We start from the raw sequence: 23,411 nt of genomic DNA, 5'->3' as shown, positions 1-23,411 counted from the left end.
GGGTGGACAGAACAGGAGGGTGTGGAAGGGGTCATGGCCCCCCGGGGTGCACAGAGTCCCAGAACCGTGGAGGGTGGTCAGGGACTTCGAAGGGAACGATGCTCTGAGCTCTTTACAGTAGTTAATGGTCACCTCTGTTTTCTGTGAATTTTAACTCAATTTTCTACAACAGTGGTTTCATAGGAACAGCATACGACTTGGGGGCAGGTCTGTTCAAGTTAACTGATGTCCATACTCACGTTTTTTACTGCGTCAGCATATTTTTGTTCATTGAAGAATTCATAAAATGCAGCCATGTACGATTCCTTAAAACTGGCCTAAAATGAAACAGGTCACTTAACAAAGGCCTACAGGTCTCTGGGTTCCTGGTCCCAAACGGAACCGTCTAGAGGCGTGCATCATGACCAGCCTCCGTGACAGCCACTAAACAAAGTTAGATGCCAGGGCTCAGCCCAGGCTCTGGGTTCCAGGTCTACGCAGTTTACACGGGCACCCCGATGAGGCCACTGCTCTGGAGCCTCTTCTGAGACCTGGGGGTGCTGATGAGGGGCCCCCGATGTGCGAACATCAGAGCACAGCTCAGGAACGCATGGCCGGCTTAGCAACCCTCCTGATGCCGCACCTGCCGCGAGCACCGTCCTCAGGGTTAGGCCACTTTACTGTTTCTGGATGTGCCACGAGGTGGGTTTTGTGCAGACCTCGCATCCAGCATGGACTCGTTCATCCGAGCCTCCATGGATGGCCAGAAGAGTGACCAGCTTGCTGCCGGCCACCACACATCCTTTACTTCGATCCACAGACAGCCGAGCGTTTCCCCCACAGGGGCTGCTTGCCGGCAGCGACTGGACCCCACAGAGAACAGAATGGGGAGGGCTGGGCTGGGGCTTCTGCAGGTCCAGGCAGAAGGGGAGGCCTCCACCAGATGGGCCCCGTCCCTGTGCAGCCAGCTTTGACCTTCAATCCCACGGAACATGCCCAGCTGTCCCCACATCACCATCGCTACATGTAGTAGCTCACGTCTTCGGAACTGCGTGTCATCACCCGCGTTCTGGGGGCCGTGGGGCCTGGGGCAGACCCTCAGGGCCCGGAAGGACGCGGCGTGCTGTAGGCTGCCCCTGGAGGAGCCCCCCATCTGTCCCCGGCAGCACATCTGCCTCAGGCACGGACGTCCTCAGATGCTCACGGCCGGGCCCCCGCGGTCTCTGAACCCCCCACGGGAGCGGATGCACCAGCCGTCCGTTCAGGAGCTGGTAACGCACCACCTGCTACGGTTATTGCCCCCATGCCGTAGGTCGGTCTGACGGAAACCCACTTGTTTGTGACAGAAATGAAGGGATCTGTGAGGGGAGCACGCCCCGCTCCCCGTGTCGCTGATGAGCACTCTGGCCGAGGGCCCTGCCCTTGGGCACATGTTGCCCAAACACAGGAGATGCTCTGGTCCGGCCAGGGGACTGCTGGGCCCTGGCAGGGGCGATTCCGCGGCCCCCCAGGTCACCCACTTGCCTGTCAAGACCTCGGTGTTCCCCAGCAACGGGGACTTTTCCTTTTGGCAGGGGCCAATGTCATCGCTCGTCCTTGTGTCTAGGGAAGACACAGGATTTGAACTTTATTTCTCCCCCTCCCCTTGCCTGGAACCCAGTGGGACGAATCTACCCGGGGTTTGGGGGATGTCACTTCTTCACTGCTTGTTAAGAGACATCACCCTGTACGCTACCAGCTTGTGAAATCTAATTGTAAATCATCATCCCCACAGTGAACCTGTGTTAAGTCCATGATCCACAAAGACAAACTCAGCCTCTGAGGATAACTTGCCCCCAAACAAAACGGTCTCAAAAAGCAAAGTTTCTGGGCGCCTGGGTGGCTCAGTCGGTTGAGCGACTGCCTTCGGCTCAGGTCACGATCCTGGAGTCCCGGGATCGAGTCCCGCATCGGGCTCCCTGCTCGGCGGGGAGTCTGCTTCTCCCTCTGACCCTCCCCACCTCATGCTTTCTCTCTCTCTCAAATAAATAAATAAAATCTTTAAAAAAAAAAAAAAAAAAAAGCAAAGTTTCTCAGTTCAGCAGGCAAGAGGAGCTTGCGAGCTGCTGGAACGTTCTCTCTACTCAGATGGTAGGTGGGGATCCCATGTGGGTTTTATTGTCCCTTATTCTTATAACTGTGTTGAACCCACACTCTCTTGTGTCAAAAAGAGATGATTAAAATAAATGACTTACAGATTTTGACTTGGACAAGCTGCCAAGAGTTTGAATAGTCTTGGAGATAAGTGTCAGCGTCCTAGACGTCTGCGGGTCCTATCAGATGGAAAGGAGAAACGCAAGTTTTGTTTCAGTTTTCCAGAAATGTTGTGACTGAACCCAGAATTACACAGCTGACAAAGTGGGTCACATCACCTAAAAGGCGCCCGATGTGCCGCCCGATGCAATAGAAGGCAGGCAAATGCGGGACACGTCCCTCTAGGCTCCTCTGTTGTGTGAGCTTCCCAGAGCTCGCACAACAGACGCTCAAGACGCAGGCTCTCGGGCCACCGCGGCCTGGACCCCAGTGCCTCCCCAGGGCACGAGGGGGCCCGCAGGGCAGGGAGAGGAGAGTAGCTGCAGATAAGCGCCCAGCCCAACACGCACAAGGGGCATCTTTAAACGAGCAGCTTCCCTGCCCAGTTCTGAGTCCCCTAAGCAGCCCTACCCGGGGTTTCTCGCTTGCCCTTCATGCGGTTTAACCTAAAACCAACAAAGACGGGAACAGGGCCCCTTGAATCCCCTGGCCCTGGGCTTTCTGCCAAGCTCGGTCACTGCAGGGTACGCTCTGTTAGTGCGTCACTCAGAGCCTGGCCCTGAGGGGCTCAGTAAGCGTTTGTTGATTGAATATGTGACTGAATGTACACAAGATCATAAATGCTCCATTTTTCCTAAGTCGGAGTGAGAAATCCTGGTCACAGCATCCACCTGTGTTTAATGGACACAGCTTGGCAGAGGAGCTAACCCTTCCTGTGGATAAAGGAGTTCATAGCCTGGCCGCCCCTCCCTCCTCCTCCAGCAAGGAGGCCGCACACACACCTGCAGGCCCGGCAGGGCGGGTTTACCAGTTTATGGGGGCTGACGTTCACTCACTGTGTGGTGAGGTGTGAGCTGGAAGAGGTTGGGGGACAGGATGGCAGGAGCGAAAAATCTCAGGAAAATGAAGCTGCTCACAGCGGTGTACCTCACGTCCAGGTCATCTGTGGCCGGAACGCAGAGAGCTGGTTCAACGTCCTTCCGGGGAGAGCGGTGAACCGGGGCCCGCCCCTGAGTGCACCTGCCCCCGGTCACTCTCCCCCTCACTACTACTAACAGCTCAGCCCCTTTTGGTAGCGGGGCCGTGACGGACAGGACCTGGCCGGCCAGCTGGGCTGGGAGACGATTCCAAAGAGTGTCTGAGGGCTGGGTGCGCTCGGTAGCGGCCCCTCCCAGACACTAGGTGCTCTTTGGCGCTGGAAGGAGCCCATGTGCTCTGAAAGCAGGAGCTCCTGTCCACAGAGCTGGATATGAGGCCCAGTCTCCAGTGCTGGACAAGCTGAGAGGTGCCCACACGGGCAGGCGGGAGGAGGCTCCTGTCAAGGCCCCAGGGACTACTCTGGGGGCTCAAAGGTCCCCGGAGGCAGCAGGACACATCTGGGCTGACCCACGGGCTCCTCAGGGCCGTGGACGGGGCTTGCTGGGCATCGTGGGGAGGCAGGCACCACACTGGCCCCTCCTCAGCCTTCATCCCGGTCTTCAGTTAATCTGACACTTGCCACCAGGGCACGACACCTTTGTTCTGCCCGTGGGCAGGTCTGAACAGGGGGAATCCCGGTTCCTCCCTGACCAACAGGCACAACTGAAGGGGCAATTCATCCCCGGGATCCCTCCTGTCCCAAGTCCACAAGGGCTCAGCAAGGCACCCTTGCGTGACTTGGGGTGCTGAGTACTGCCTCGACCTTCCAGTCAGAACCGCGAAGAACTGGGAAGGGCGGCTTCTCTTACCGGAGGGGCCCAAACTCACAGAAATTAATACTCCATCCCAAATAAACCGCTGTGACCGAACTTGGCCAGCCGGCCTTCCCACCTGGGGCCTGGGGCTGGATCCAGCCGGGGGCAGCTGCAGGCAGGACCCAGAGCCCGGCTGGGCAGGACAGGGGTGCCGCGTGGGAACGGGCACTGACCCAGGGCCATAGCTGCGATCCTGTCTACAGGACTCTGCAACGTCCCTTCTTGGCTTTGAGGTGCCTGGCAGTGGGGACAGGGACCACCCAGCAAGGGGCCGTGGACGTTTTCTGCACCAAAGACTCACCCTGGAAGCGTTTGGCAGCCGCCTCTCGAAGAGAGAAGAAAATGTCGCACATGACAGTGGGGCAGCTCACTCCTGATTTGGTGATGACGCTAAAGATGCGGTCCACATACTGCCGCAGGTTCTCCTGCAACGGGGTGCAGGTGGGTCACCCCAACTGCCTGTTTGGATCGCTCTCTCCCCAGGCCGCCCTGCTGGCCCCTGGAGCAGTCCGACCACACCGGGGATGGAGCAGCCATGGCAGCCCAGCTCAGCACGTACAGAGGGGCCTCTTCGGCAGCAGCAGCGGTCACCGGGGCAAACACCTGGAGCTCTGGGGGCATCCCCCTCCTCCACGCTGACCTCATTAACGGGTGCAGGGATGAAACTCCCTGGAACGTGCCTCCCCGGCAGTGAGAACCCCGTCTCTTTTCTTCAAAGGCATGAAAAAGACTTAACCTGAATAAACCCTATGTAAGATTAAAACTCCCTGTCCAATCAGGGAGTCTGGCTGTTTTAAAAAACGACCGCACCCTGGAGGACACGGGTGGACGCGGCCTGGGTGTGGGACCACATCTGTTGCAGCAGGACAGACCAGGCTGGGAAGAAGCCAGGCCATGAGCCAGCCCGGTGGGGAGGCTCCCGGTCGCCCCAGGAGAAGGGAAGGCCCAGGCGCCGAGTGCGCCAGGCCAGGAGCGGCGCGAGTCCCCAGAAAGGGGCCGAGAGCCGAGTGGAGCGGTGGTGCCACTTCCCAGCAGCGGAGAGGGCCGGTCTCCTCCCGCAGGCTCCGGTGGACACCCTGTAGAGCACGTCCCAGTATGGTCCCCACCCCAAATCCTAGAGACGCAGCGCCCAAGCTGGCCACGTGCCCAAATCCTGCGGATGGGCGACTGCCTCCGGAGAGGGCTGAACAAATCAGGATTCCTTACCATGTTGTTCTCCAGGTTCTCCCCATCTTTTAGCTTCACAGGGTCAATCTCACAGGATTTGTGGCTCTGGCATATCTGGAAAGTGCATTTATGACAAGGAGTGAGTGACACAAATTCCAGGATCACAGGCAGGTGGAGGTCAGGGGCTCAGGGGGCATCAGGAGCTGCGGCCAGCAACCCCCGCCAGCGCACCAGGGGGAGGAGGGCCTTCAGCATGGCCACAGACACCGCCTCGGTCCGTGAGGAATGGGACTTTCTCGAAGACCATCCCCGATCAGCGCACGTGGGATCCGGTTTCATAAAGTTTAAAAACATGGTTACTTCCAAGTGTTGGCAGGTCTCTGCACACGGATCAGAGTGCGAATTTAAACTTCCTCACGTTCCTGCGTTTTACAAAGCTGTTCTGGGGGAACTGCTATCTGCCCAGGGGTCCCGTTGGAGGTCAGGCGAGGAACTTGGAGCCGCTGGGGCAGGAAGCGTGTGGTGCCTTTGGCAGCGCCTGCCGGCGCGTGAGCGGAAACACAAGGGCCATGCACAGCCAAGGCTGCTCTAGAGAGAACTCCGAGCACAGGTTCGGGGACCCGCGGCTGAAGGAAAGGGCTGTTCTCCGAAGAGCCAGTTTTTCTCTGCATGTCCTTCCATCTTTAGCAAAGAATTTTCTGAAGTAAGCCTTTTTTTAATTTGAGGAAATGAGGAGGATTCTGGAACACAGGTGGAGGGCCCTGTGGTGGGGCTGGGAAGGAGGTGGCCTGGAGCCCTGCAGCCAGGTGCTCCCGGGCACCACACGCCCTGCACAGCTACCTGACGTCCGCAGTGTCGCGGGGCGTCCCTCACAGGCCGCCCAACGGCACCAGGCCCGCGGAGACTCCTCGGGGGCCGCACGGTGGGACCCCCACTCACCTCCTCTATGGTGGGCTTCAGGGTCACGTGCAGGTAGTGCATCCCCGCCAGCTTCATCGTCTCGTCAATGCACTTGGACGTCAATGAGTTTCCGCGGAAAATGGTGTTGGGGTCCCTGTAAAACAGCGTGGAGGCAATTCTGTCTCAGAGAGCAAGGGGTCAGCGGAAGCAGAGCCTGTTGAGTACCCGTCCACTGGATGCAGAGACACGCTCCCCCTGCTGAGTCTGCTTCCAGATGTTCCGGGAGGAAAGGAGACCAAGACAGATGTTTCACGGCTGGGCATCCTGAGCCCCACAGCCGGGCGTGAGGAACAGACCTCCTGTACATAGCTGTCCAGACAATTCAGAGAACATCCACACACCCACTGCCCTGCCCCTTGTGAGGTCCGGCTTTGCACCAAGTTAATGCTTCTAAGGACCAAACCCGAGGTCAGCATGGGAAGTCCAGCAGGGAAGCAAACGTAACAGAATGTGCTTTAAGCCTTCTCTCAACCAGGGTGCATTCTGGATCTTTCTAAGTCAAGAGCTCCAGGACAGACTCCATCCCCACGGAAAACCCATCCCCATGGAGTGGGCACAGGTCCTGGGGCAGCAGTGACCCAGTCCTCTGCTGTGGGCCTAATACTGAAGCTGCCACCCTCAGACCACAAGAACGGGGCCCGCCCCCAAGGCAACCCATGCCCTGTGCACCCCCTTCTTGCACGCACACCTCGGGATTTCCGAGAAAAGGTGCATTTTTAAGAAACAGTGTGTCTCTGGGGTGCCTGGGTGGCTCAGTCGGTTAAGCGACTGCCTTCGGCTCAGGTCAGGATCCTGGGGTCCTGGGATGGAGTCCCGCTCGGGCTCCCTGCTCGGCAGGAAGCCTGCTTCTCCCTCTCCCACTCCCCCTGCTTGTGTTCCTGCTCTCGCTCACTCTCTCTCTCAAATAAATAAAATCTTTAAAAAAAAGAAAAAGAAACAGTGTGTCTCTGAACGAAAAACTGAGCCTGTTTGGTCCCTTCCGCTGTCCCGGATCTGCACTTGGACCAGCGCTGAGGGAGATTTCTGCTACCCTGGGGTCACCCCGACCTGCCCCAGCCCAGCCCCTCACCACCGGGTGGTCACTAGCACATGCCGCAGCCCCTGGGGCGGCGGGGTCATGGACAGGGGCTGAGGCTCACTCACTGGGTCCTCTGGACCTCGGCGTCGGCAATAGCGCTGATGAAGGGCACCACTCTGCCGTAGTGCAGGAAGAACCTCACGAGCGGAATGGCTGCCTCCTGCTTCTCCCTGCAGACCTCGCCCAGGACGTGTGCTGCCGATGCCGACACTGGCTGTGGGGAGGGAGACACCATGGAACCCCAGGGCGAGGCCCCCAGCCCCGGGGCTGGGCTGCAGACCCCCAGTCCCCACCTGGCACGGTCAGTGGGTTGGTGGTGCTGGGTCACCGTATGGAAGGCCCAGACCCCCATCCTGTCCTGTGGTGCCTCTCCCACGAAGGTAAGCAAAAACCTGCATTTCCTGAAACCCACATCAAACCCCCCAATTTGCACACGTGCTCTGGGTGCCTTCTTGGGGGGTCCTTCCACCCACCTCCAAATCTAGCACTAGGGCTGGTGACCTCAGGACCACAGTCAAACAAATCAAACTGTGGGCCTTGCTGGGTTGCCACAGGGCTCTAACTGCTGGTGGGGTGTGGGGCAGGGGCTTCCACCCTCCCGGCAAAGGGAGATACAGGTATTTCTGGGCAAACATCTGTCTTGGTCTCCTTTTCCTCCCAGAATTCTGAGCAGGCTTGGGGGATGGTATGCAGGGTGAAGTCACCCACCAGGAACTGGCAGCCCAGATGCAGGGCCGGAGGTGGACAGGCTCGGTGCCTTGTAGGGGGCGGAGGTGGGCAGGTGGGGCGGCTGGGAAGGGGCTGGGGGGTGGAGCCGGACGAGGCTGAGGGTCCCTGGGGGGCCCAAAGGCTGGAGCTGGGGTCAGGAGCCAGTAGGTCAGTGGGTTTGGGGGGTGGGGAGGGGGTGGAGCTGGACCGAGGCAGGGGGCTGGGAGGGTCAGGGCAGGGCTGGGGGTGCTGGAGCCAGATCAGGGCTGGGGGGCCAGGGACTGGAGCTGGGGTCAGGAGCTAGGAGGTGGGTGGGGGCCGGAGGGGTGGAGCCGGGGGAGGGGGGAGCCAGCCCTGGATGGTGAGAGGGCCAGGGGGTGGAGCTGGGGGGGCCAGGGTCCGGAGTTGGGTGGGGCCGGGCTGGGGGCAGAGCCGGGCGAGGAGGTCTGGCCCCGGCTCCACCCTTCTGCAGGTGTCTGCAGGTGGCCCAGGGCGTGGCAGGTGCACTGTGCACACAGGTACCTCCACGTCCGCAGACCTCAACAGCAGGTCCCGTAGCGGGCTGTAGTAGTCAGAGGAGAAGACATGGTCCTCAGTGTACACCACGTTCAGCCGCAGGGACCCCAAGTCCCCCGGCTTCAGGCTCTTGCTGCCGTTGTCCCGGGGCTGAAGGAAGTACCTGGGCGCAGGACACACGGGAAGGGCGGGGTGAGGTGGCGGCACCTCGAGGGGCTGGCCCCCTCCAGGATGCACCCTGCACTGGCTGGTCGCCCGTCATGGGCTGTGTCCGGGTCTGAGGCAGGAGGGGGCTCCAGGGTAATTCTGCAGGACACCTCTCTGCCCCGTGCCAGGGGTGTTCCCTACCTGACCCCCCCGGGCCGTGTGGATGGGGGGTGTTTCTCGTGGGAAACCGCCCCCTCGCAGGGTCCGAGTGTTGGGGGCATAGTCAGTCATTCCCGACGGCACCCCCACAACACAGAGGGTCCAGGTGCCAGAGGCCTTTTCAACGGGAGACCCCCTGCAGGGTCTGTGCCCTGGGGTGCCCCCCACATTGTTTCCTCTGGGAGCTGATTATGCAGAGCCACAGACACAGAAGTTAAGGCGGGAAAGCAGGAAGGATGGAAGGAGTAAGATGATGAGAAGCGGAAATGAGAAAGCGTTTCTCATTAGGGGAAACTGCAGCAAAATCATGTATCTGTGAAGATTAATGCTTGACAATGTCTCACAGTAACAGCAAAGCCGCAATTATTCTGCTAAATGAGTGGCAGAGCTCCTGGCATCAGAGGGATTAGGTGATGTGTGCTGGTAGGCATGCAGACCACCCAGGACGTGGTCACTTCCTCGGTGTTTTCTCACTGGACGCTCTTCTCTTAGCTACCGCCCCCCCCGCCCCCGCCCGGCCATGCAGGAACCCTGCCTGCACTGAGCTGATGGGCCATGCGGTCTGAGAGGAGATGTGGGCAGCCTGCACCTGGCTGAAGCACCTGGCCACCTGAGGTCCTGGGTGGGTGTCCACTGGGCTGCCATGTGACTGTCCCATCTTGTTTCAGGGCTAGGGGTGCTCCCAGCAGGAACAGAACCCAGCAGGGGGCATGCTAGCACTGTCCTCACAGAATTAAGACAAATTCCAGTGTCCCCGTGACAGCAAACTGCCATTAGGCACAACACACAAAAACCCACCCACGTGGTGGGTCTGTGGACGCACGGCTCTGGTATGTGGCCCGTGGCCTGGGACCACACCATGTCCCCACCTTGTGCGTCTGTTAAAGGAGATGCTTGTGACCGCGCTTCACAGTGATGACTTCGCTGTGCTATAAAGTGATTTACGAAGCAATCGCGGAATAGAGCAAAGGCACGTGAGTGAGGCTGGAGGCAGAGCTCAAGGAGATTCGCCTGGAACAACGCCTTTGCTTCGCTCCTCAGCAGGTGACACCTGGGATGACGGGCCACGGGGCAGGCCTGGTGCGGCAGGGCTCCCAGGAGTGCCGGCGGCCCGCCCTCCCTGCTCAGGCCTGTCCTCAAAGCCGCAAGGCTCTCGGGGCCCTGCCCTTGTCTCTGTCAAAGCCCTCAGCCACCATTCTCGCGGTCTCCCCCGCCACCAAATGGCACCGGTGCGCCTCCTTGCGCTATTTCCCACCTGCAACCCCATCCCCTCGCGAGAGGAACCGGGACCACGTGCAAAACCACAGCAGGTGGCCGCCTCATTCGGGCTGCTGAGCGGCAGCCGCATCTGCCCGCCCACCAGGAAGGTGTGGGGCCACGTGCGCAGCCACCTTACCAGGCTTCGTAGGAGCTGGACTGGCGGAGCACGTTCAGTGGAACCCTCAGCTCTCCCAGAAACTCATCTCCAAATTTCAAGTTGCTGGCATTCCAGAGGTCAACTCTGAAAAACAGCCAATGGTACACAGATCTCCGTAAGGGATGACCTAGGGAGGGCAGGTGGACAACCGTGCTCCTCAGCTTCCCCAGGAGTGTCCGGGGCGGGTTGGAGCCTTCAGTCCCACGGACCAGTGTCCGTGAGGAGTGACACTGACTGAGCACGTCTGAAATGTGGGGTTAATACAGGATGTGCCTCTGGCATGAAGACGGGTGTGTCCCTAGGCCTCAGGGGCAGGGAGAGGAGCTGGAGGCCTGGTGTCGGGGCGAGGGGCCTCCCGTCTTCTCAACAGCACGGGAAGACAGTGCACTTGGGTGGGACTCTCAGCGTTCCCTCCGATTTGGGGCCATGGCGGACGTGCGTGTGTGACAGGTGGGAGCATGGACAGAGGAAGGGTGTCCCTGGTGCTAACAAGCAAACAGCCTCGTGCACCCCACGGTGAACACCTTAACCGGAGCTTACTCCATGAGCTGAAAGTCTAAGACCAGTCTCTGCACACATGGCGGTCACGGGGAAAATTCTAGAAGACTGCATGAGCCCTCTGTGGCCCCTGAAGTCCAAGCAGGAGCCACAGGCATCGTGGAAGGTACAGGGTGTACTAGAGGGACACGTGTGCATCAGGGACACGGGGAGAACAAGGCCCCGTGGCACTTCTAGAATAAAGAAAGCGGAACCTTTAATTTGCCAAGCGACACCTTAGCAATGGGACCAAAAGCTGCCAGGCTGTCTTTTCTTCTTTTTAATAAGAGCAGTATTTGTTTGTCTGCTTGAAATGCAACAGCTAGGACTTCACTCCTGAATTTAAAGGCCAAGCTTGGATAAACACTTCTCTTTCCGAACAAGAAAGGCGAGTGGTATGTCTGGGGGCACCTGGGGCACAGCCAAACCTTCAGCGTGGCCTCTGACCACCACTGGGACTTTCAGACACCCGACCAGGGTCCCCTCGCTGCTGGTTCTTTGAAATGGAAGACTTGGGGCGCCCGGGTGGCTCAGTCGTTAAGCGTCTGCCTTCGGCTCAGGTCATGGTCCCAGGGTCCTGGGATCGAACCCCACATCCGGCTCCCTGCTCAGCGGGAAGCCTGCTTCTCCCTCTCCCACTCCCCCTGCTTGTGTTCCCTGTCTCACTGTGTCTCTCTCTGTCAAATAAATAAATAAAATCTTTGAAATGGAAGACTTAAACTGGAAACACCTAAGACCTTTGTGTAGAGGCCGGCCTCCCTCAGCACTCGAAGCCACAAGAGGAACAAAGAAAGAGCCCGAGGGTCCCACACTCGGGGCCCTTCCCTCCGTCCATGCCCCCACCCACCCAAGCCCTGTCCCCCCAAGAGAACATCTACGGCATCCCAGTCAAGCCTCACGTGCCTCAGGAAGCCTTGACCCCACAGGAAACCAGACTGCAAACCAGGTCAGATCCACAGGATTCCTCAGGGTCAGCCCCGGCCAAGGTGACAGGAAAGGGTGGCCCCGCTGAGGCTCTCTCCTGGCACCTTGGGGCAGGGGCGGCTGGTGGGCGTGAGGCCCCTGAGAGGCTCCTAGGACCGATGCGGCTGGACATCGGTGTGTTCTACGAGCCGAGCGCACCGAGGGCTTTACCGCGAGGACCCCCCAGCACAGAACCAGGGGCTTGGGGCCAGGCCAGTAGGCGGACAGAGCCTCACACACACTGAACAGCATAAAGCCATTGACCTTCCCTCTCAGAAGGTACTGCAAAGTGAACTCTAAAACCGCATCTGCCCTTGCGTAAGTAAATGTCCTCTCAGCCACCCCCTGAATCGCCGGCAAGTTCACAGCTCTTACTTCAAACTCCCCATGTCCTAGTATTGAAATTACCAGAAAACTGAAAATCTCTTTCTTTCCATTCCCTTATTTTTAGAAACAAAACAAAAAACAAACAGAAGAGGTGAGTTCAGACTGTAGCTGCCAAGCAGGAGCCTAGAAACCCCGGTTCTCGCTCACCGGATTTCAAGTTTGTCCACGTCCTCCTCCTCAAAGTCAAAGTGGGACTTCCGGCTGTAGCTGCAGGGTCTGGTCACCTGGAGGTGCGGACAGGAGGAAGATGTGTGCGCCACACCCCTGCCCGCTGAGCACCCCACGTGCTAGCCGCCCCGGGCCCAGGGAAAGGCTGTGGACCCCCACCCAGAGCAGAGGTGGGGTCCCAGCCTGCAGGCATGTCTGGAGCCCCTTCTCCAGGGGGCGGGGGGTGCGAGCGGGGCTCTGCCTCATCACCCTCCCAACACCCCTGCCTCCGCCTCCAAGCACCTGGGCCAGCTCCCTCCCTCCTCAGCCCCAAAGCGCCAGGTGCCTCCCCTCCTGCCCTCCTCCCTGTGTCCCGAATTCACTCCTGCTCAGCCCTCCCATCTCAGCACCTCTGCCCCTTACGGCATGTCAGCAGCCCGTGCTTCTCACAAGCAGGGCTCCCGTCCAGCCATCGCCCAGCTTGGCCCTAGCCTCATCCACTTTCAGCTGAGGCTTCTGAAGGTCCCTGGGAGCCCCCACTAGTTCCCCTCACCCAGCACACAGGAGTCTTTCTACAACCTGCACCCCCTGCCCAGTTCACCACCAGGCCTCTTCCTCACTGAGGCCAATGCTGGGAAGCCTGAAGGTGACTCTGAAAGGCCACCTCCTCCAGGAAGCCCCCCAGAGCCTCCACCGCCTGATGCAGCTCAGTGTCTGGCTTATAGCATGGTGGGCACAGGGTCTCTGCATGGTACCTAATGTATCTACTGAGTGAAGGAAGATGGTTTCAGTAAAACTTTAAATAACTGCATTTAGATATTTAAGAGTTTTTAGGTAAGTCTAGCCATTACCCTGGAAGAAAATGGTTTGGAGACTACTTCCTATTGGAACCCCTGTAGGAGGCTGTCTGCTAGCCCAAAGCCAGCCACTGGGACTCCAGTGCCAGGAGCTCGGCCGCAGGCTAAGTCAGAACTGTGGCGATTGTTTTCAAGATGAAGCAGAAAGCGGGTACAGAGAACCCAACAAGGGGATTTAGGTGTTAAGCAGGGCTCAGCCCTTTGAGTCTAAGACCATAAACTGCAAACAGAAGCATATTCCAAAGTCCTGTGGTCTGAGGCCGTGAGAGAGGCAGGTGTCAGGTGGGCCTTAACCAGCAGCAATGAGGGCCTAGGTCTGGACCTTCCCTGGGATCCTGCAGGATGCAGTTCTGAGCTCAGCTGTTTCTGGGGCTTGTGAAATTAATCTAGTGAGTTGAGACCCATGTTTTTACAGAGTGAAATAGAAGTATATGACACAGAAAGTGGGTGTCACCGTCCCGGTGGTCCACGTGGCAGTGGAAAGTCCGCGCTTTACTGTGTGCCGTATTCAACACAAGCTTGGGAAGTGCTGGCCTGCTATTCGAGGCAGCAGGGACAAGGAAGGGTGGTGCTGCTTTTAGTGCATAATTCATACTAAAAACGGTTCTTTACTCTCTGTCCCAGACTCCCTCCCTGCCGCTGGAGCCCTGGCATGAAGCCCCCTTGAGATAAGGCTGACCACATCAGCTTCCTGCCTGAACTCGAGTTTCTTAAAATCCATTTTCTGCACCGGGCTATGAAATAAGCATGTCCTTCTGGGACAGAGAATGGTGCCATGCCCTCAGCATTCTGACTCCTCACCCCTTCTCACAGCTGCCCAAGAAGCCTGACTGCTGACCTCCAGCATTTTAGAAAACTGTGGGCTTCTGGACCCCAGGCAGAAAACGTCCAGGTTCTCTGCACATGAGCTCCTCGGTTCTAACCCAACTCCCCAACTTCGTTTTCTAAAACTCCCCCTTCTCACACCAACCTCACCCTACATCTAGAGACACATTTTCCTTCAGCCTCACAATGCACCTTTCCAGACTCTACTCAAGCGTCACCACTCTGGGAAGACTTGTTCTATTTCACCAGGCAGGACTGATGGTTGTTTGCTCTTCCCCAAAGCCACTGACTCAACAGCCACTTCACCAAGAACATAATCCACTCCTGTGCACGCTTCTCTGCTTGGTAGCAACCTCAGGAAGACAGGAGTAGAGGCCTTATTCATCCTTAGCCACCCAGGACCTGGTGCCTATGAGACCTTCGAGAAACCTTTGCAGATGGAAAGAACATCGGCCTGAACATATTGCCTAGGGGTCAGCTGAGTCTGCTACTGTTCTGTTCCACAGTCTTCGCCCACATGCCTCTCATCTTACTAACTTCAGTGGTTCACAATTCTGAGAGGCAGCCAGGGGCATCTCTGTGCTCAAATGCATTTCCTCTTTTGCTTCAGACCCCTCACTATTCCTGGTGAAACAAGCCTCCCTCCACTGCTCAGGAAAGACTGGGAGAAGCAAGCAAAAAACAAAAAACCCAAGCCAACCAAACAATAAAAAAAACGCAAATCCTGATAATTCAGCAAGTATAACTTCTCAGCATTCAACTCAAAACCAAGGAAGCAACAAATGGCCTTTCTTTCCAGGGGCGAGAGGAAGGCTCCTGGGAGCTCAGCGGATGCCGCAGGGCGGGAGGGAGGCGTCGGGCGCGGGGAGGTCATCCCAGAACTTACAGGAGGAAGCCAGTGCCCGAGGTCCTGGGGAGCCACTTTCCCCAAAGGTCTCAATGTGACACTCATGCCACTAAATACCAACCTCAAAATAAAACACTTCATCAAACTGGGGGTTGTTGGTCTTCTTTTTCACTTTTGTCTTCTTTGCTTCCGATCTGAAATAGAGGAGCAAGGGTTAAGATTAAAACCAACACTACTAACACCAAGTCTTTCTGCCTTAAGACTGAGCAACCAAATGCACAAGTAACTTACTGCCCAATATTTCTGTTTGTCTCCAACCCAGATGGTATGCAAATCGGGAACCTTTACTAAGTCAAAAATACCCAATGTGGAGAACATAGGGGCCTTTTTTACCAAGCAGTTTCAGGGCAGTAGAGGAAACAAGAGTAAGTCAGCACAAGACTCCCCACCGCACAGCCTATCCTGCACTTCTCTGGACTCCTCAGCATCACCGCAGCTGAGGTTGTGGGCAGGTGCAGGCAGAGTACTTGCCTGTATGGTCCTGCCAGCGTCACAGTTGCGTAAGGGTCACACTGCCCATTCACGATGGGGAGGCCTTGGCACTCGAGGATGCTGAGGAGAGAGGCAGGGGTGTCAGGAGCGGCAGGGGAGGGGCCCACAGGCAGTTTCTCAAGGCTGCTCTGAGGTCGCAGCGGGCAGCTGTCTCAACAGCCAGGGCCAAGGGCCATGAGCTCCGGGTGGTGTTGGCCACCCGTGGCCCAGAAGCCCCTGCCTAATGAACAGTGATGGGTGCACCGATTAGCAATCGGACGACATTTGTGGGCAGGAGAACGCGAGCGTCTTCGCTGAGGACAGGCTCCCGCTGACTCCCGTGAGCGATGCCACTGCTTTCCCATCCTAGGAACCAGCCGTGGTTCAAGAACCTTCCGTGACCCGTGTGTTTACCTCTCCCACAAGCTGACAAAGTAGGTGCTGCGGGAAGGCCACGTTACAGGTGGGAAACGGAGACCCCAACAACTGAGGGGCTTGCAGATCTAGCCCGTGCACGACCTGATGCCACGCATGCCTTGCCAGCGTCAGGCTCTCCTCGTGCCCGATCCTCCCGCAGGTCCTGGCACATCCTCCCGGTTCCCGGTTTGCTTTAACTTCTGGAGCACAGCAGGCTACGCAAGTCCTGGGACCACCATTTCCCCTAATCCTACCCTCTCTGCCAGCCCCGAGTATGCTTCTACGGCCTGTTCCTTCTCCAGGCCATGGGTCACATCAACCTGTTCCCGGCCTGCCAATTTTGAGCGCATGCCGGATGTTATGAATTTCAGGCTGCTGGTGTCCAGATGCCGTTGCTTTCTGAAGAACAGAGCTCATTGGTGGCTAAGGGTCCCTTGGTGCAGACTGATCACGGCAATTCTTGTCTGAAGCTTCATCAGGGGAGGCGCCAGCCGCTCTGTCCAGGGCCTGTTTGATTCTCCTACACAGGTGTGGCCCTCTGAGTCTGCACTGAGCTTCCGACGGGAATAAGGACCTCCACTGGGCTGGCGGAGATTCAAATGCTTCCCAGCCCCACACGAGCCCCTTCAACTCTGCCCGAACCCATGGCCCTAGCCCTCTGTATTCACACAGGCTTGTGGAGTGCTGGGAAGTCCCCTCCTCTCCAGAACACATCTGCAGCGGCCTCAGACCCCCAGCGGCAACCTCTGTCTCCCCAGCCACCTGCAGGCTCCACTTGGGACACCTCCTACCCCTCGCCACCCACACACCTGCAGGACAGAACCAGGACCACTGCGGCTCCTGTGTCTGCTTCCCTTACTTGGGGTCACAGAGTTAAAATGCCAACTGCCCAACAGCCAAAATGTTCCGCTCGTCCAGCATCCAGCTCCTAAGCTGTCTGTGGTGGGAGAGGGGGTCCAAGTCCCAGGATTCCTTCGCGGCAGGACAGTCCTACTCCCAAAGAGGAACATCAGCTTGGCTGTATAGATGCATGATCACTTTCCCTCGAATACCTGAGTGCTCCATTCTCTCCTTGCCATTGGGAAGTCAGAAAACAACCCGGTTCCCACCCTCCTTCATTAGCCAAGCGATCTTTTGCCCCTCTTGGGGAGGAGTTAGCTTCTAACATTTTACCAGACTATTTCTTTCTGCTTGAGGGGTTTGTTTCCTTCATTTCTCCTTCATGGTGCTTATGGCCCTTCAAACGGCGGCCACGCTGGTCCCACGGTGTCAGCCTTACCTAGTATTTTCAACCCTTTACTCTTACTCTACTTTATGAGATAGTTCTGGGTTTCTCCCCTGGATTACTGACTTGGTCTTTGGTTATCTTCCTCCCCTCGTTAACTCATCATTAAAGAAATATTTATTCAACCATTAAGTCATCATGAAACAAATACTTGTTGAGATCTTATGCATGGCAGGCACACTTCCAGGAATGGGAGCCGCGGGGAAGCTCGGGTGAGCTCGGCTGGTACAGCACCGAAGAGCAGGATAGTCAACGCGTAACATGCAATTGTTACGTGCGGCGACGCAAAGGAAGAAAGAAACCAGGAACAACAACACAGAAACACAAGCCGGTGGTCGACCTGTCGGGTGCTCGGAGGCCTCCGGGAGAAAGTGGCTGCAGTATGAAGGACAAGGGGGGATAGAGGACCCCAGCAGCTCTGAGACGACGGGCAAACAGCTTGCTCAGGAGACGTGCAGGGAGGCCCTCTCCCTGAGCAAATGACCCCAGCTAAATGCAAACACATTTTTATTACATTCATTTCTTGATCAAGAAGAAGGTTTAGATGGTAAGTGTGCCCACATTTTGGATCCTAAAAGCTAATGGGTTTTCATGGCCAGAAACTAGAAGGCCTTGCTAAGCATCAAACTGAAAGCAAATTTCCCCACATCTATATCCCGGAGAAGCACCGTGAGATGCGGGGCAGCTGCCTAGAACACATTCGGCAAGCACGTGAAATATTGCCATCTTTCCTTCTCCTAAAGACCGATTTGAAAAACACTCTCTAACTAAAGCAAAGACTGGATACTGATCGCACCTACACAAAGACATCTTGGAGAAGAAATATCAATACCCTCCCATGGGGCACGCCCAACATGCCAACTGGGAATAAGGGCGTCAGCCTCCCTCATGCGCTCGGCCTGTGGGCTCTGGCTGCAGGCGGGCCACGGCCCAGCACACAGCCTGGCGGGGGCTCTCGTGGGCCACCCGGGGCACACAAAGCCTAGGTAGGTTCTCTGTACTTCACACACAGTGCATCTCTTCAGGCTTCCTGTCTTCGAAACAACTTCAACCGATGCTTCGGAATGCTCTAGATAAATAGCGGAAATGAGTGAAATACTTACTACGCTGGCCATTCCTACATCCGGGAAAGGACACTATGACATACAGTGACCCAAACAGTCAACTAATCTGGAATCTAAGGCACCACAAGTACAGTATTTTGTACGGATTACAACATTTATAGGATTTTATATTCAAACTGACCCTTAAAACAAAGTTATGCCTCGCAGCTGGAGTAACAGCCTGCCGCTCCGAAATCTTGTTTCATTTTCTCCCCCCTCAGTGTGGACACAGGCTGGTGCCTCCGCTTCCCGCCCCATGAGGACACTTGCCTGCTGAACCAGAGGGCTGGAGACGTCCTAGCCATGCAGTGACAAAGCACCACCGTGGCCACCAGCCTACCACCTGCTTGGCCCTCCCCTCATGCTTTGGTAGGAGAGGCTTCCCGACCCCAGAAGGAGCCACATATCAATAGCCTGTTGTAATTCCCTAATAATAGACAATAGGATCTTTATTGGATTCAAGATGCTGTCGGAAGCCTGGAAACAGGTAATTATTCCTCACTTGGATGCACCTCAAGGTGGAGGTACAGGCGGCCAGTGCCTGCTTCCCTGGCCATCAGCACGGCAGCCTGGCCCCCAGCAGCAGGGCCCCGCCCCAGTCAGGGGGGGCTACCCCAGGGGGTGCCTGCAGGACCGTCAACAGGCCTCTGGTCTGCTCATGAGATGGTGAAGCTTGAAAGTGGGAAAGTGCAGGAACCCCTACTTTCAGACAAAGCAGGTGGCCACAGGATACCCAGACAGAGACAGGGACAAGAAAGGAGGCGAGCAAAGGTCTCTTGCAACGCCAGCAGAGCCAAGAACTGTGCGCCACGTGTCATCTTTCACACTCATCTAGCACGAAGGGCTGGGGCGCATCTCCCACCTGCACTACTATTCTAGAGGAAGCAGATGCAGCGTCAGAAGAAATGAGTTCACCTCCGATCCATGACCTGATGTCCACTCAGCCAGCGTGTGCCCTGAGGGTCTCATGGACACCTGCAGATGGCTTCAGGATCTCTACCCTGTGCCGGATGGGCTAGCTCACATCCACAGGCTCTTCTGACACCCTGGTCCAGTGAACGAAATGTGGATGCACTGCCGTGCTAACATGTCTCCCCGACGAGAGCACAGGCCCCAGGAAGCCTGCACAGTCCTCGGCACTGAGCTGGGGCTCAGGAAATATTTTTGAATGAATGAAAAAAAGGTTTATTCATCCCTGTTGGGGGATGAAAAAAAAAGCATGAGATAAGGCTCCTGAGTCAAGTTTGAGATCTGGTTGGAAAGACGAGCTGCTCATACATGAACCTGTCCGAGGTGGGGATGGGCAGATGCCCTGTCCACACAGAGACAACAAGAACATCAGGACGGTGGGTCCCCAAACCACCTGGGCCTCATTCCGGCATCCAGGACAGCAGACGTGGACATACAAGTGAACAGGACAGAAAAGAAGGGTTACAGTCGGGAAAAGCCACCCGCAAAAGGAATGGGGAGGTTTCCATGAGCACATCCAGCAGGTCCTCTGTCCACACATCCACACAAAGGCTAAGGGCTAAAAGAACTGCCCAGGGCAAAAGGCTTCCCCAGCTCTCACCATCCAGGCAAGTAAGGGAGAGGCGATGTCCTGCCTGCCACGTGGCTGAGAGAGCCCACAGATAATATTCACTAGCAGCAGGAGGGAGGATGCATAAGGGCAGTGAGGGATTTTGCAGGGAATGGACACCCCCCAGGAAAGAACTGCAGCCACTCCTGGGGCAACCTGCAGTTTGGGGAAGGTAGACAAGGCCTCACCTTGCTCTTCAGGCGGCGGGGGAGGGTGCACCCGGCAGCTGAGAGGCTGGAAGTGCGGAGAGGGAAGGCCGGGAAAGAGAACTCAGCCCGGCCAGAGCATCCCCAGGCACCCCACGAAAGACTGTCCAGGCCAGGTGAGAGGTGAAGACAGCCCGGGAGGATCTGAGAGTGCAGGTCCTGTAGCCTTTGGGGGTGGGGGAGGATGCTCGGCCGGGAGGAATCACCTGCTATGGGGGGCTGAGTGGTGGTCCCCAAAGAGACCTGGTTTGGAAAAAGGTTTTTTGCAGATGTAATCAAGCTAAAGATCTTGAGATGATGAGCTTATTCTGGATTCAGGATGAGCCCTAAACCCAATGACTAGTGTCCTTACAGGAGGGAGATTTCATAGACGCAGTGGAGAGGGTCATGTGAAGAGGGACTGCCTGCAGCCCCAGAAGCCGGGAGAAGGAGGAAGGGACCGTCCCCCGAAGCCTCCCAACGGAGCGTGGCCCGAATGGATTTCAGATCTGGCCTTCAGAACTGGGATAGGATAAAATTCTGTTGTTTTAAGCCACTTGAGACTGTGGTATTTGGCTGGAGCAGCTCTCAGAGACTAACACCCCTGCAATGAGGGAATGACGGCGTGGAGTAGGGGGGAGGCTGAGAACAGGTCCAGGCAGTATGCGCACTTTCCAGTGAGGGGAGTGGGAGTATGGGATGGTGCTGCTAAGCAGGAGGGAGAGTGTGAGGTGATTCTCAGGCAAGCAGGGAACTCCACTGGAATGAATTTGCTTTTGCCGACTGACTTCTCTTCAACGGCCTCAGCCTAGCTCTTAATTTTTCCCGAGCCCGTAACATACTGTGAGGTTGGCCCAAGCCTGTGCTAATCTTTGAGAGGCCAGGGCCTGAGGGGAGGACCCAAATAACCATGTGTGATTCTGAACAAACAGCAGCGTAGATGCTACGGCTCCAATCTGATACAAGGAGACGCTATGCAGAGAAAGTCAGGGCTTGCACATGTCTGGGGGAGATTCAGCTGGCTCTACACGCCAGGAGTGGTCACTGTCTCCTGTTCCATCCCGAAAGTCCCAGGTGCACACAACAGGCTTTTCTCTAAGAAAGAAAGTGGTAAAATACAAACGTGACTGCAACATTAGAAGAAAACATGTAGCTATAAATGCCCACGTTAAAAAAGAAAAAAAGATCACAAATCAATAACCTGAACTTCCACCTTAAGAGAGCAGAAAAAGAAGGGAAAAAGCCCACACAGGCAGAAAGAAGGAAATCATACAGATAACGAAGCAGAGAACAAACAAGAGAGAAAGTGGGGCCTTTGAAAAGATCCACAAACTTGAAGAGAAGACTCAAATTATTAGAATCAGTAATGAAAGAGGGGACATTTCTAATGACCTTACAGAAACAAAGCCATTTTTTTAAAAGATCACAGAAGAGCTGACCACATGGACAGACGGGGGTTGGAAGGGCTCCGTATTGCTAATTCCCCAAACTGACCTACAGATTCAGTACAGTTGCTAGCAAGATGCCGGCTGTTGTTTCTGTAGAAATTAACATGTTGACCCTAAAACTCACATGGAAATGAAACAAGCTCAGGATAGCCAGAGTCATGAAAGAGGGACCAAGATGGAAGACTCACACTTCCTGATTTCGGAACTTATTCCGAATCTCGAGGGGCCACGACTGTGTGGTACCAGTGGAGGGACAGGCACACAGGTCAGGGCACAGAACAGAGTCCACGAGTCAGTCCACCCACTTATTATAACCCAGTGACAATTTGCTGGGAGAGAACGGACTTTTCCACAAATGGTGCCGAGACAAGTGGATCTTCAAAAGCAAAGGAATCCATGCCGACCCCTACCTAACACCACACATAAGAAATTAATTCCAAATGTACTGAGGACCTAAAGGTGAGAAATGTCAGAAGGAAAACGCAGCTGTCAATCTTCAGGATCTCAGACTGGGAAAAGATTTCTTAGAAATACAGGAAACAGGCGCCTGGGTGGCTCAGTCGTTAAGCGTCTGCCTTCGGCTCAGGTCATGATCCCAGGGTCCTGGGATCGAGCCCCGCATCGGGCTCCCTGCTCCACGGGAAGCCTGCTTCTCCCTCTCCCACTCCCCCTGCTTGTGTTCCCTCTCTCGCTGTGTCTCTCTCTGTCAAATAAATAAATAAAATCTTTAAAAAAAAAAAAAAGAAATACAGGAAACAACAGATGACGTAGATTAAGATTTAAGACTCTTGTATTACAAAGGACATTATCAAGAAAGTGAAGACAACAGAATGACAGAAAATGTTTTCAAGTTACGTATTTAACAACAGTCTAGTATCCAGAATATATGGAAAATTCTTACAACTTAATAATAAAATACTAATAACCCAATTAAAAAATCAGTAAAGGACTTGAACAGACATTTCTTCAGAGAAGATACAGAGCCGGCCAATAAGGACAGGAAAGGATGATCAACATCATTTAGGGAAATGTGAATCAGTGCCACTTCACACCCACTAGGAGGCTGCAAACACAGACGGGGAGGATCACGGGTGAGCAAGGACCCAGAGGAACTGGAGCCTCACACACTGCTGGCCCTGTGAATGGGGCAGCCACTGTGAGAAACAGCCCGGCATTTTTCTTGAAAACTTAAACACAGTTAAGATACAACACACTGATTCTACACCTACATGATGCACTCAAGTGAAATGAAAACAAGTCTGTACAAACACTTGTACGAGAATGTTCACAGCACCAATATCCACAACAGCCAAAACGTGGAAACCACCCAAACATCTATCAGTGGATGATGGATAAGAAAAGTGTGGCGCACGCACACAATGGACATTATTCAGCCTTTAACAGGATGGGGGCTCTGACAGCTGCTACAGCGTGGATGAACCTTGAAGACCTCATGCTCAGTGAGAGAAGCCAGTCCCCAAGAACCACATAGTATGTGATTCCATTTAGATAAAATGTCCAGAATAGGCATAGAAGTAGATCAGTGGTTTCCAGGGGCTAGGGAGGAGAATGGGGTACGACGGGGACAGGATTTCATTTTCAGGGTGATGAAATGTTCTGGAACTGGACAGTGCTTAGTGGTGATGGTTGCACATCCCTGTGAATGTACTCAAAGTGTGCACTTTAGAATGTTGAATTTTATGGTATGTAAAGGGTATTTTTAAGTGGAAGAAAAAGGGACAGGCAGGGTGAAGAAAGAAAAGCCAGTGGTCTCTCGGACACTCTGACTCCCCTGATTGGAGGACATGAGCCCCTGTGGGACTCTGTGGCACCCCCCCTTTCTTCCTCACTGCATCCCTATGGGGGACCCTTCTGCCCTGGGATTCTGAACAAAGTGTACTTGTGTGTGTGATAGTGTGTGCCAATGGGTGTGCCAGCGTGCACCAGGGTATACACTAGCATTGTGCTAGCGTGTGTACACGTGTGCATTCATGTGTACTATCATGGGTACTAGGCATGTTCGTGTGCGCTTGTCCAGGCACTAGTATGTGCTGGTCTGTACTAGCAAGCAGACTACGTGTGCC

At 55.6% G+C, this 23,411-nt stretch overlaps 1 protein-coding gene across 1 annotated transcript in view; it reads right to left on the bottom strand.

Annotated features, from left to right (window-relative positions):
* RASA3 (RAS p21 protein activator 3) overlaps nucleotides 1-23,411 on the bottom strand; it is a 118,422-nt gene that overhangs the window by 14,193 nt on the left and 80,818 nt on the right. The window contains exons 6-17 of the mRNA XM_021695946.2: nucleotides 15,311-15,391; nucleotides 14,901-14,973; nucleotides 12,251-12,327; nucleotides 10,196-10,300; nucleotides 8,440-8,596; nucleotides 7,275-7,423; nucleotides 6,111-6,225; nucleotides 5,211-5,285; nucleotides 4,306-4,429; nucleotides 3,108-3,214; nucleotides 2,214-2,291; nucleotides 240-317 (exon numbers count right to left, since the gene is read on the bottom strand). Coding sequence (XP_021551621.1) covers nucleotides 240-317; nucleotides 2,214-2,291; nucleotides 3,108-3,214; nucleotides 4,306-4,429; nucleotides 5,211-5,285; nucleotides 6,111-6,225; nucleotides 7,275-7,423; nucleotides 8,440-8,596; nucleotides 10,196-10,300; nucleotides 12,251-12,327; nucleotides 14,901-14,973; nucleotides 15,311-15,391 — 1,219 coding nt within the window. The remainder of the gene's footprint in view (nucleotides 1-239; nucleotides 318-2,213; nucleotides 2,292-3,107; nucleotides 3,215-4,305; nucleotides 4,430-5,210; nucleotides 5,286-6,110; nucleotides 6,226-7,274; nucleotides 7,424-8,439; nucleotides 8,597-10,195; nucleotides 10,301-12,250; nucleotides 12,328-14,900; nucleotides 14,974-15,310; nucleotides 15,392-23,411) is intronic.

This window comes from Neomonachus schauinslandi, chromosome 3, assembly GCF_002201575.2.
Source record: "Neomonachus schauinslandi chromosome 3, ASM220157v2, whole genome shotgun sequence".
Classification (NCBI taxonomy): domain Eukaryota; kingdom Metazoa; phylum Chordata; class Mammalia; order Carnivora; family Phocidae; genus Neomonachus; species Neomonachus schauinslandi.
The sequence above is the reverse complement of the archived record's forward strand: the minus strand, read 5'-3'. Positions and strand labels throughout refer to the sequence as shown.